Here is a 15,009-nt window from a genome sequence, read left to right as displayed (position 1 = left end):
TAAATATACATTAAATTATAGTGTTTCATTTGCTTTTGTTTTTTCGGATTCTTCGTAATCCGTTAATTTTGGAGAGAGAAAAAAATTGGTTCAAGTTCTTTATATTCCTGGATATTAATTCATGGGGTGTGATGGTGTTGTTTTACGGCATATCAAACATTTTGAGTTACTTAATGCTAAATCCAACAAGTTTATGAAATTAGTTTCTTCTATACTCTCTCTCTCTCTCTCTCTCTCTCTCTCTCTCTCTCTCTCTCTCTACACACGCTCACATACCAATAAATATATATGATGCGCGATTTGGTTGTTGTTTTTTACGCCATTTCTATTTCCTTATTATTATTTAATGCTTTAAGTTCTGTATATCATTAAAAATATATGTCTAGTGTTTAGTTCCAACGTTGTGTTTTAGGGCACATAAACCATTTTCATACAATTTAGTGCCAACTCCAGTAATTAATTTGAAAAAAAAAATGCTCAGATGCTTTGTATGTTTCAATATGTATTCACAGTGCCTGGTTTGACTTGATTGTTTTTTAACAGCATATGGACATCTACGTTGTTTTCATGCCGTGTGAAGTCAACTACAAATATTTGGTTTGGTTGCTTTTTCTGACGGCATTTAAACCATTCCTGGGTAATTTAATGTAAGATCTTGTAATTTTCGGAAAAAAAACAATATTTTTATGTTTAAAAGTCTTCATATCAAATATTCATGTAATTTGATTTGATTATTTTGTCTAAAAGATCTCGACTATTATTCAAATATTCTACTGTTAAGTGAACTTCCTTTTACAAAATGAACAATTTTAACTGCACTTTCAACATTTGCTTGAGATTCCCGGAAAGCCCCTTTGATTGTTGGTGCATTAAAACGTGATTTCAAACTTCATTGTCACGACTGCATCCAAAATCTTTTAATAACTCCGCTGTTCTTCCCGGTCATATTCGCTGGTCTATCACATGTAATCACTCTGAAGTTTTTAAAGTTTAATTTATGCTTCATAACAAAACTTTCTTCTCGTGCAGCAAATACATATGCATCAGTTGTGTCAAATTAAAACAGCATAACAGGTTTTCCAACATATCCTTTTGCCACGCGTATACTAAAAGTGTTGAACATTTTGCATATATTCTGTATTCAGTAATTTTTAAAAATAGTTAATAGTGCAAGCATTTTTTTATATCTTTACCTATTCATTCTTTGTTTTGCTTTTTGTTGTTTTGTTAAAAAAATATATGTCATTTGTGTTTAAATTGGCAGAATAAGATGTAGGTTAGCAACAGAAAGGGAAACCTACAAGAACATTAATGGTTGGTTAGAGCTCTTCAAATTTTATTAGCTTTCATTTGGTACCACTTTCAATGCTATAGCATCAACCTCTGGAAAGCTACAATGAAAATAAGGACATAATATCCCAAATCTTGCAGCGTTTTTGAAAAACGTCAACAATAAAATTACATGGCTCTTGAGGCAGGCATAGCCAAGGTCCGAGATCACAATAACTGGTATATTTAGCTAATTTAGACCTTGGAGAATGGGAATAATATCAGTGTCCATATGTTTGAAGAAAAAGGTCAATTTTGAAGAGGTCTAATGGTTGGTGCATTATTAGCCAGGAAGCCATTGTCTATAAGTTTCAACACTTCTAGTGCCATAATGAAAAAAATAAAAATAAACTTTTAATATTGTCTCCATATCTTTGATATATATTTTTTTAATATTTATAATATTTAGATTTTATTTTAAAAAATATTTATTGGTAGCACTATATCTTTTACAAAAAATAAATTACAAAATAAAAATAATTATTTTTTTAATTTCGAATAATAAAGTTTTCAATGATATCTTATGTAATTCTTAGATGTTCTAGTATACACTTTTAATTTAATTTTCTCCTAAATAATGTATCATAAAATAATTTACAAATTCTACAAGAACCAAGTCAACATGAATTATTTCCCTTGGACAAAAAGTGGAACGACAACACGAAACGAAAAAAAATTGCAAGATTATATTTTTTTACATAAAAATACATATTTTTATGGTTGTTTCGATCAACAAATATGGTGAGAAGGTAATTAGTTTTTAGGGATGTGTTCGTTGCAGATTTGGAGGTTCTTGGGGAATGTTTTACTGTCCACAGTTCTTCGATGAAATGGTAAAAAAATGATATATATATAACATAAATGTTATCAAAGGCAAGATAAGTTACTCTTCTACCCAACTTGGTATGTTTTAGTGCTTTTACTAAGATGTAAAATGTTTCATCGGCTAAAAAAACAAGCAAGTTCCAGGGGTACACGACCTCAAGAAAAACTGGCCACAAGGTATTTGTTAAGCGGCCATTTTTTTCTTGTAGTCGCGAAACATTTTCATAAATAATGTATCATAAAAAATGAGCTAGCTTTAAGTCAATTCTGAAACCAAACGTTACTCCATCATTACTCCAAACAATTCAAAGAGCGCTTTGCAGGAAACGATAATTAGTGTTTCATGATAACACAAGAATTGTTAACACCAGAAAAAAGTTTTAGAATGAAAATAATTCAATACGGTTTCGTATTTCGTTTCAAGCTTAATAACCTCCGTTCTCTATTTACACCAGTTGCCGTCGTATTAATTTTGGGATCGCAATAGCAGCCGTCTAAATTTTGCGAGCACAATTGCTCTTTTTAAAACTTTTGTTCCCTTAAGGAATACATATTTAAACTTAATGTAAGGTTATACTGAAACAAAGGCTAGAATTAGAGACAACTATCAGAGACACCCGAAGTTAGCCGGGATTGAATGATGATCAATGAATTTTTCACATTCCAATATTTTTTATTGTCATCAAAATCGATAAAATCAACAATTGTTCGACCAAATTTATTTTGTTCCTGCTCTAGTTGGGAACCTATCGCGGTTCACCGGAAGCAACTTTCTTATACCTTCCCTGAGTGACTTAGTTCACAATATATTGTAGTCTACATTGCACTGTAGAGAACGTACTGTTAATTTTATATAATTATATTTTATATGTAATGGTTTGAATTAAAATTTTAAAAATGCAATAGTACATTATCATGATTCAATTGTTCTCTAAACAAAAAACACATTCATTTCGAACGTCCACTTCATATCAAATAACTTACTGTTGAGTTTATATGCTTTGCCTTAATGGTTGTGCGGTGATAATGGTTTGGATTTTAGATTAAAATGAAAAAGTCAAGTATCCTATTGCAATTGTGCTTAAAGCAGAAACCTTAATTTCAAAGGCGCCCTTGTAATATAAAAGAACTCACTCTTTATATTATATGTTGTTTTTTTTTCTGTTTGTGTGGTGATAAAACTGCTCCGTTTTCATCGGATAAATTAAATTTTCGATTATCGACCTTTACCGAGGACAATCCGATAACTGCCAGAACACTGCCAAGCACATAAACCAACTTTGTGATAAATTTTGAAAAATCAGTCCAGTCATTTCGGAGTACATAGAGAGCGAACTCTCTCTCTCTCTCTCTCTCTCATATAAAGTTCGTTTTATATAATAGCAGGCATACCATTGGTGGCGATGCGGGCATCAAGTAGTGTTTATATTACGCTTATATTTCTATCGTGACACCAATTTCAAGAAACAATTATAAAATCTAGGAAAAAGAGTATCCGACATATCCTAAAGTTATAAAACGACAAGCGCATTTTTTAAAATTGAAGTTTTGATAAAGAAAGCCAGTAAAAACTAAACTAAGCATTTTTTTTTTAATAGTATTGCTTTCCCCTGTTATTCCACGGACAACTAGATCATAATAATAGCGTACAATAATAACATACAAAGAATGAAAAACAAATTAATAAGCAAACAAAACCATTAAAAATGACCTTTACCCACTGAGCCGTCTTGTACTATATGAACACCGATGTAAAAGTAAATCTGTATTTTAGTTTCTATTTCCAGTTATCAACTGTATCGTAAAAAAATCACCATAGCAATAAAAAATGTTTAGCAAACATATCTTCATAGACTTCGGGGCTTAGTGGGGGATACCCTGCAACCTCTCTCCCACAGAAGAGACGTTGCGAGCCTATCCTTGTTTTATCGTTATTTCCATGGCAGGTGCCTGTCTGAACTCCAATCTCTGGTCCCCCCTCGCCAATATGTCACGAAAAAACACCCGTCTAGCTGAATCCACTGTCAAAAATTTTCCCCACTCTATATCTGTGCCTAAATCCAAACGTAGATTCCATGAACAAAGCTTCTTTCTTAAAACTGCACGCCTGTGGAACTCTGTTCCGTGTGCCTGCTTCCCACCTGACTACAACCTGGATGTCTTCAATTCCAACGTAAACAAATTCCTAATGAACCGCCACCTCAAGAAAACACTCCAATAAATCTCCACACTAACGTAATGCACTTGCAATAAGCCTTATCCCTGAGTAGCTTCCGGGCCTTGATAAGTGGTGACCACCGGGTGAAAAAAAAATGTTTACAGAGACCAAGTATTGGCCACCGACACACTGCTAAACAGGAGAAGATCCATGCATTAACGCTCAAGATTAGTCAAGAAAACTGAAAAGGTTGAACCTAGAATTTTAATTCTAGGCTAGTAGTCAAAAAGTGAGCATAGTGCAGGATAGCAGACGTATTGTGTGCATTTATTTGTCCGTTGGGTCAACTAAGTTAAGCAACGTTGAACTTGGTAAGTCTTTAATGATTGACCATCTTGGATTTCTATGTGCTGCATGTGCACTCCACTTATCTCGGGGTCCTGGATATGACCTAAAACTATATCCGATGGTGAGGTCCCACCTTGCGGGCTTTGGTGAGTGCGAAGCCACCCTTTAATTGCCATTGATTCCAGGTCCACTCTGACCCGGAGTGGTAGTACCTGTTAGGGTCCCAACTATGGGGTAAATAGAATCTGACGTAAAAAAAAATATATTCCATTAAAAATCGTTCCTCAAAATAACTAGATTCGGCATTAAATAACCTGAAAAAGGTTGATATGCCGTAAAACAAAAACAACCAACCAATCCACTTAATCTGGCATTGTTTTCAATCGTCCTAGACCTCTCGTTGCCACTGGAATCAAGCAATGTTGATTCAGGAGAGGTGTGTTTGAAGATTACGCAACCCTAGCTCACAATTATACGCGCAGCTGCCCCTACTAGGGGAAGCTTTTGTCTTTCGAGACTAAAGGAAGGCATCCATTCACGCTAGTAAGCAAAAAATACTGAAGGAGTGATCCGGTTGTAATGTGGAAGCCTCTTAAAGAGGGAAAGATTAGTGGTTGCTGCATGAAACCAATATAAAACCACATAAATGTCTATGATTTTGTTTTTACAGATGGAATTTAAAACCATTGTGAATAAGTTAATGGTAAATTACGAAAACCGAACTATGTTAGTGCCTGTACTTATACACGTGTTTTTTTGTATGTCGTGTTCACCCCGAATCAAGTAATATTGCAACTTGGATATAAAGGTTAATCTTTAAGTCCATATTTAGAAGAGACAAACGTAATGTATTCTTTTTATACACACAAGTCACCACTTATCAAGACTCTGAGGCCACTCGAGAGTAAGGGTAAAATAGTGTACCGTAGCAAATGGGGCAATATCGTAATAATCGTTAGTAGTGTAAATTTGTCGATTGGATTCATCAAGTACTTGTTTACGTTGGACTTGAAGATGACCATATTGTAGTCAGCTGGAAAGAAGGCAAAAGGAAATGTGTTCCACAGGTTTCAGTTCTAAAACAGAAGCTTTGTTCATGGAATCTACGTTAATGTTTAGGCACAGATAAAATGTGGGAGAAATTATTGATAGTGGTTTCAGCTAGACGAGAGTTTGGCATGAAAGTTTGGGCAGGGGGGATCATAGATTGGAGCTTGGACAAGCGCTTACCATGAAAATAACGATAAAGCAGAGACAGGATTGCGCCGTCTCTTCTGCGAAAACGAGGTTGCAGGGAAGAGAAAAGATCATTCCCTACTAGGCTACGCAGTCTATTTTGAACTCTGTTAAGTCAGGGTAAGCTCTTTCTAGCAGCTCCTGCCAAGATGTGACAGCAGTACTTCATACTTGGACGTACCTGGCTCTTATATAGGTACAGAATTGCATCAGCAGGAAGATATCTACTGGATCGTTAGAAGGATCCGACAATTTTCCCAGCGACCTTGGCAACGGATTTGACGTACGTGTTCTATTTCAGATCAGGAGTAAAGGCCAAGCCCAGAAGTTTGTCAAAATATGGAGCCGCAACAAGACGAGAGACATTAATTTTGATTCAAAGGATCAGAGTGTTTATGACGTAAAGAAAGGTTTAGATAACATTTACTACGATATATTTTAGTACAGTTTGAGAAGCAAGTAACAAGGAAAGAAATCAATATCAGCAGTCCGAGGGATGTAGGTATTAGAGTAGAAGGCCTTCTGGCATTATAAGTAATCTACAATATAAATTTCACCTGTCCATTTAAATGTATGTATGAAAGTACGTTTGTTTGTTTGAATATCTAGCTAAAGCTTTTAATGGAGGCGACGGATTTTCACGAGATCCGTATCGATCTGAAGCTCAAACTATTCGGACGACACATATCGAGTAACTGGCTCAAAACATTAATTACTTCACCCTCAACTGGACATGTTCTACATGGAGGAGTCGCTTTTTGTCGCAGAGATTTTTGAAAGTCACCCCCCCCCCCTTTTCGATTGACTTCCCTTAATTTAAACCTTCGCCACTTTCGGTTTGGCAATGGACGCAACGAAAAGACGTCAGTTTTTTTTTTTTTTCAAGTTGTTTTCCTTCCTTCAGTACGCGTTCGATCCTGCCTGCCCACTACCACTTTTTTTTTTTTGCTCACCACACACCTCAAATACTCGGGAAACGCCGGACACCCAGAGCTGATAGTATACAATTAGGACTATGGTTTTCTTGCTTAATGGGTGTACAGGTACAATTTAGTTCAATAATGTTCATTCCATTCAATTACTTCTCAAACAGGAAGATGTATACACCATAGCATCGATGGGATTGCTTTATACGGTCAGTCATGGCCTACTTATATACATGGCCTTTCAACCTACATTTTTCACTGGTCTCGCAACAGGCCTATTTCAAAGTGAAAGTAAATTATGTCTGTATCATCTGAAAAATGTTAGAAGTGTAAATACGTAAATAGTTTGTTTTTTTTCAGAAAATTATTATTAAAATAAAATATTTTAGGCAAACAAATAAATTTTAATTAAAAAATTATACAGTAATACAAAAACATATTTAAAAATGAAGTTACCATTCTTTTTTAAATTAATTTTCTTTAGACCTTTGCCTTTTTTAAAGCATCCACAGTATTTTTCCGCACTTCATCGGATGACATTTTTTGTTTATTGTTGTAAAACATATGTACAACAATTCTTATTGCAAAAAACAAGTCCCTTTTCAGCGTGTTTTTTACATGAAAAACTATATTTTGGAGAATATATTGCCAAAACGTGTTCTGCAGACAGTCTTGTTGTGGATTCATGATTTTTTACTATAAATTGATCTACATATTCAAGGATAGCAAAACAAGCATAAACAAACTCTGCCATTTTGTTTGATGGAACAGTAAGACCTCCTCGAGAAAGTAAGTCATGGTATTTCTTATGTGTAGCTTCATCACTATCTTTGACTACCATAACTTGGGAACAAATTTCACATTGAAAATGATTCATTAATTTTTTTGCGATGTATCCAGAAATAGTAAATGCTACTTCTTTGCTTTCTGGGGACAAAGAGGCATTATTCATTTCTGATTCATGCAGGGCCAAAATGTTTATTAGTTCGTCTGTCTCTTGAACTGGCTTGAAGTCTTCCTCCCAAAAGTTGATGTTTATTTTTAGAAGTGTGCGACAGGTCAATATTCTCTCAGTACTCATTACTTCTCGAAGACCCACCAAAAATCTACCACCACTCATCTGTCGATATTGAGAAAATCTATTTTCAAGTGGGTCAGTTTGAAACCTATGGGTGAAAATAAGCTTGTACCCTTCATCTAAAAGTTATTGCATAAGCATAACCTGTCCTCTCAAAGTTATAATAAAAGCTTTAGAAGTTTGCTTTGTCAGGCAAAAATCACAAATTTGTGTCCAAGACTCAATCCAATCAGATAATCTTTTGTAGAAATCAAGTTTTCCAGCATTTAAAATTACTGCATTGTTCAAAAAATTGGGTGTCAGCATTTGTTTTGAATTTGCTATTGCCCACACACATGATATCAATTAAAGTAAGTTTGACATGTCAGGACGATCAGGAAAATAACTCTGACGAGCTGCAATAGTTTTCTCGTGAAAAATGGAAATTGCTAAATTAACATTTTGTTTATTATCACTAGGGTGCAAGGCTTTGAATGTTAGCTTTGGAGCCTTACGTAATTTAGCATTTAGGGCAGTGTCTTTGTTATATACTTCATATGAATCAGACCAACCTATATATCCCTCCTTAGAGGAAACAGAAATATTTGAGATATCAAATGTAAATGCAGGAAATACAAATTTCTTTTCATTTAATAAACTATTACGAATATTTTTTAGCAAATGAACAGAATCAAAAAACAGAAATATTTTATGGGGAGTATTAGGAAGAGTTATATAATGCATTTTGTCCCCCTCAAATTTATGTAGTAAAATGTTAAAAGCATTTACATTGGTTGAATGATTATCTGCAACAACAGCCCTAATAAAAAATCCAGAACGTATGAGTTGTAAAATACTGAGAAAGCCACTCACCGTTTATTGTTACTTCGGGACAAGCTTTAAAAACTGATGGTACTGTTTCTTTTAAGCCAGTAATCATAAATATCATTAATCCTTTATAAAGTTCGATTTCGTTTGCACCTATATAATCCCCACCGTGAAATTGTGTTCCTTTTTGCAGATACATTTCATCCGCTAATAAAACACATTCCTTCGAAATATGACCGGTATCCAGTAGTTTTTTGGCAGCTGTAATGGATCCCACACCACCTGCTTGAATTTTTTCTAATAAAGAAAAAGATGGTAATGGAAATTTCTCCAGAAGTAATTTATAGGCTTGCCTTAATGTATATCGAATTAGTAAGCCATAACGTATTACGTCTGCAGAAAATGGAGGACCGCCTTTTTGTTTATAATATTGTCTTTTTTGTAACTCGTTTAATAGGGAAAACGAGTTTTCTTCAACTACATTTTTCATATATGTTGGGAAATTTTCTAACATGCTAAATTTGGTCAGTTTAGCACTGATTCCTTGTGTAAACCATTGTGGTTATGGTACAGGGTTTCCATTATACTGAAGCTGGACATGAAGATTTCGATCATGCGGATACACTCTTTGATAGATGGAAAATGAGTTTTGGGATCAAATACAATTCTATAAATTAAAATATAATTTTGGTGTTTTTTAAATTGAAAACCAGACGGGCAGCATTTTTCAGTCAACTGTGTAAAATCCGTTATCGTATCGGCTGAAAGAAAATTCTTTTAGTTCATCCCTTTCAATTCGACGTTGATTGGGGGGGGGGGGGGTTCTAAAACTTGTTTGAGTTGGCAAAAGTGACGTTTTTATTATTTTTTTTAATGAATTGTGGGTATGGGTTGTAAATTCCAATTCAACTTGCTTTTTTTTTTTTTTCGTTTCAAAATGTATTTTTCCTCAAAATGTTTAATACAGAGAACTGAATTTTTCGTAGGGAACCAATCATTTCGATTAACAAATTTAATCCATTTTTCCATGAGATCTAATTTTCCGAAAGGAAAAGAAAATGTGGAAACCTTTTCAATGTTGGTAGAGTATCCACTGGAACAGCCAAATGCTACACATTTGTTAACCATTTTTTAAACAAAATTTTCACAAATAATTTTAAATTAAAATATAATTAATACGTTGCGTTAGCAGATAATAAGGGACTATGGAATTCTAAGAAAAAAACACGTAGGAGCTTAAAAAATCAAGAAAGGTAACTCTTGACTACTAATCATTTATGGTATTATTATAATTTTCTTTTACTGTAAACATGAATTTTTGTGTTGAAAACAAGTTTATAAATAAAAATAAGTCCTAATAAATTATCAGGAAATTTATAAATTATTTATTGAAGTTCAAAAAACATAATTCTTAAAGTTACGCCCCTTTTAATTTTTTTCAATTACCTAAGGGGTAATTTTGTTTATGTTAAACCACTTTCACTTTGTGGGCCTGTTTTGAGACCGGTGAAAAAGGTAGGTTATGGGGCCATGTATATAAGTAGGCCATGGTTCAGTTTAAGTGGAGTGTGTGGACTGCTTGATTGGAGACCCTTTTGGGGGTGCCTATTCAAGATTGTGAGAGTAAACGTGTAAGTTTGGTTTTAATCCAAAATATATTTCCCCGATTTTAAGTGTAACTCTTTTTGCTCTTTTTCAGATTCAGGTGATGGCTTATAATATTGACCTTTACCCTACGCCGAGGAATGCTTCACAACGAGTGAAAGGCATAGCTATTCTCTCAGCATTTTTGGAGGTACGTACACATTTTATATGCATCCGATAATAATGAAATTCTTATCAATAAAAAAAATATTTAGAAATCTATTTCAATAATAATAATAATAATAATAATAATAATAATAAACTTTGAAAAAAAGAATGGAAGAAATTATAATCAAAGGAACGACTGGAAATATACAACAAACAACAATAATGAAAGTAGTTGAAATATTAAAGAAACCCCTTGAATTTGGAGACTAACATACATTAGCAACAAGCACCTACCAGACAAAACGGCTACAGAGGCAAAAAAACATGAAATGCCGCATGGCACCAAGTACATTGAAGCCGCATATCTATAAGTTCTCTAACCCCACCCACCCCAATTACAACATCACTGAATCCCCACCTTAAAAAATGTAGATTCAAGGAAGAAGAAGAGACTGAGGAGAGAGCACTGACCAGATCTCAGCTGGATAAGTACGAAGAGAGGTGAACTAGGAAAAAAACTTCTTTTTTTTTTACACAGTGATCACCACTTATCAAGGCCCGGAAGTCACTCAGGGATAAGGGTTATAAATTTGCTATAATTGTCAAAATATGACTTAAAATTTGGGACATGCATTAACAATCGTCTAAAACAAATTATATGAAGTATCACATTAAGGAAAAAACTAAAATTCCACTGGGTCCACTGTGTGGGCAGAGAGATGAAGATGTGCGACACATTGTGAGTTGTTGTGGAAAATTTACTCAAACTTAAAAGTGTATAAACGATGTCATAAAAACATTGTAATAAAGGTCGATTAAGAAATATATATGTATATGTGCAGTATTGGGAATCCCAGCTTTATTTCTATCTAGGTAGTTTTAGAAATAGAAAATTAGGTAAGTATATTTTCATTTCTCATCAGCGAGTGTGCAGGGTCACAAAAGGTTAGGTTTGACAGGTATCAACCCAGAGAGAATGCACCGGAAATTAAGGTGACATACACCGCAAATTAGACGTGACACGGTAATTGTGGTCGTAGACTTCCGGTTGACGACAGCATGGGCGGAGGTGGTTTAGGCAGCAGAGGAATGCAAATCAGAGACTCGGCTCTCCGACAACCAGGGTGTGAGATGATAGGCTTGCCTTTAATAAAAAGATTGAAGCTTTAAATCCATCTTGTTGTTTATCGATGCATCTGTCTGCTATGCCCACTTCCCAACGAGATGGCAGTGCAGCGACTTAAAGATCTCATCCGATTGGCAAGGCAAGCAGGTATGTACGCATTATGTTATTTGCACAAACATGTCTCAAAGACTTACAAGGCAAAAGAAACGGTGTAAGGAGAAGAACAAAGACCCCCCACACACATATAACAGTGAACTGCACGTAACATAAGTAAGAGCATGCATACATATAAATAAGAACATTGATAAGATCCGTAACAGCAAAAACAATCGTAAAAAAATATTAACAAGGAAACGTAAAAGATTAGCAACGGAAACGTTTAATAATAATAGTCACAAATAAATCATGAACAGGACAGAACACAGTTATGGTAACATGTGTGTATATGTATATGTATGTATATATATATATATATATATATATATATATATATAGATGTGTGCATGTATATATATATATATATATATATATAGATGTGTGCATGTATATATATATATATAGATGTGTGCATGTATATATATATATATATATATATATAGATGTGTGCATGTATATATATATATATATATATATATATATATGTGTGTGCATGTATATAGATATAAATATGTGCATGTGTATATATGTATGTATATATACATATATAGGTAGATGGGTATATATATATATATATATATATATATATATATATATATATATATATATATATATATATATTGACTTTAAGTTGATGAGGGTTTTTTGAAACATGAAACCGATGTTATATTTTTGTATTTAATATGTATTTTTTTTATATTTTAAGCGGTCCCCCGCTCTCTCAATATTGAAATGAAAATGAAAACCATTGAAAAAATAAAACTCAGATTATTTTTTTTATTTTGGCAGCATTCATTCCTTGCAACAATGTTCGAAAGAGTTTACGTGATTTATTTTAGCGTTTGTGGAAGAATGATGTCATATTTTTTTATTTATTTTTTTCAACATATAAGCGTTTATTAGAAAGGACTAAAAAAAGGACGCTCTTTATTTAATAATGTATATTATTATACATATTGAAATATATTGCGTCTAGTGTTTTTAACGATATTCATTTTCATTTCCGTATTTTTTTGTGACCAAGAGCTAACGACCGCTTGCAATATAAAAATAAAATGTTAAATACAAAGCATTAACATCGTTTACAGGCTTTCCAAACACTCATAACCTTGAAATGACGATTTTAAAAAGATACGTGCCTTTTAAAACATATATATATATATATATATATATATATATATATATGTATATATGTGTGTGTATACATGTGTGTATACATATATACATATATGTATATATATGTATATTTGTTTATATAATGTGTATATATATATGTGTGTGTGTATATATATATATATGGGTGTGTGTATACATATGTATGTATACGTATATACATGTATATTTGTTTATATATATGTGTATGTGTATGTGTATGTATATATATATGTACGTGTATTTATATATATATATATATATATATATATATATATATATAAAATAAATTCGAATGCAATAAAAAAATCGTAATGCAATCCATTATTGTTCCAGGTTTTAATTTAAAATATTTTTCCTCGCTGATTCACTAGTTTTCTGGTAATTATTATCTACATTACAGCTGAGCGACAGATCTAGACAGCGGTGAATTATTAGCCACAGTTTTATTTTTATATGGGTGTTTGAGAGAGATTATCTAACGTGAGAATTAATTTGAAGCAAGATCATCGTGTAAAAAAGCAACAATGCAATAATCATTGATATAGCAGAACCAGCGAATATTAATGAGATCGAAGATAAGAGGGTTGAAAATTACAAAGATTTGAAAAGGGAGATAAACAATTGTGGCAGTTTCAACTAAAACTTATATATAATGCAGTCTCTTTTCACTCCTTCGTCACAATACCAGGTATTAAAATTCAATAGACAGCTGATTCTTCTCGGTCTTGCAATTCTCGATCTGAAAATGTAATACACGTCCGACAAAATTCACTTCTGCCAAAAGAAATCCCCTTCTCTGATCAACAGCTTAGTTTTATAGAAACCATATTCCTTCCTTATGCATATTAGATGCTTTGTACTTACTATTAGCCCACGAAATCCTCAGCCTGGTGTTTTTCTTTTTTCATTCCCTTTTTTTCCTCTTGCTTGACGCGAACACTGCATGCTGAACAAAGATATGGTTTGTACTAATTTTCATCACATTTATCAGGGGAACCCTTGAGAATGTGACAAACGAATGCATAAACACGAAGACAAAATTCGAGGTGTTACTCTGCCCAACTATATGTTTATTTTTTCAATAACTCTTACACGATTTACGATGGTTGCACAGTGGGGGTCGATAGCCCGTTTTATCACAAAAGGGTCCTTCTAAAAGTAAAACCTGTAATTGTTTTAACTTAAAAAAAAATGTCGAAGTGCTACGAAGACCGGGGTTGTCCTATTAAAACAAAAGCTGTTTTTTGTCCGATAATGCATTTTACTGCTTAACGTCAGCATTTTTCGGAATGCACTTTTGCCAGCAATGAAGATGGCTGCGCATTGGTGTCAGGAGCGTGCTGTTTTAGTATGACGCTCGTTGCATAAGTAACTCTATTTAGTCTTTAAATACAGAAATGCTGAAAATATGAAAACGGGGATTGTACTGTTAAACTTGGTGACAATTGAACTTAGTTTTCTATATAGTCAGCACTATTCTTTCAGAGGAATTAAATCAGATATTTATACTTATTATGTAACCCACGACAGCGATTACTTTCTTTATAGACTAACATCGTAAACATCCGCAACAGAACGATGATACGTTCAGGTAATGAATGCATATGTTCAGTCATCATAACAATTCAATTTGCATATCCTTCTGATTAATCTGGGTAGAATTAAAAATTAGATGGTTTATGGTTAGAATGTTCCTCGCATACCAGCAACTTTGTGACTGACTGTTATTATTAATGAAATTAGGTATGGTGGTACACGTATGATAGTTTATTAGAAACAATGTGGTTTATCTGTCTTACAGACAAACATGAAACATGAAAACAGAACAATACAAAGATAACAGAACAGCACAACAGAATTTTGTTCTCAATATATATATATATATATACATACATACAAACACACACACACACACACACACATATATATATATATATATATATATATTCTGGTTTGAGGTAGTTGCTTGTCTAGCCACACTGATGAACTGTGAAACAGTACTGTATGTGTATGACTATAATGCTCCTCATCTTGAGTTGAGCATATTCAGAACTGATACACGAATTACCATTAACGAATAAGCGATTTGTGTAAACAAATCGAGCTTAGGTAT

At 33.4% G+C, this 15,009-nt stretch overlaps 1 protein-coding gene across 1 annotated transcript in view; it reads left to right on the top strand.

Moving 5' to 3' along the window:
- LOC145266525 (carbonic anhydrase-related protein 10-like) overlaps nucleotides 1-15,009 on the top strand; it is an 892,910-nt gene that overhangs the window by 505,618 nt on the left and 372,283 nt on the right. The window contains exon 5 of the mRNA XM_080122280.1: nucleotides 10,407-10,502. Within this exon, the coding sequence (XP_079978406.1) occupies nucleotides 10,407-10,502 (96 nt within the window). The remainder of the gene's footprint in view (nucleotides 1-10,406; nucleotides 10,503-15,009) is intronic.

The sequence above is a fragment of the Euprymna scolopes genome, chromosome 41 (assembly GCF_053919585.1).
Source record: "Euprymna scolopes isolate OS-2025 chromosome 41, ASM5391958v1, whole genome shotgun sequence".
Classification (NCBI taxonomy): domain Eukaryota; kingdom Metazoa; phylum Mollusca; class Cephalopoda; order Sepiida; family Sepiolidae; genus Euprymna; species Euprymna scolopes.
This window is presented reverse-complemented; position numbering and strand designations above follow the sequence as displayed.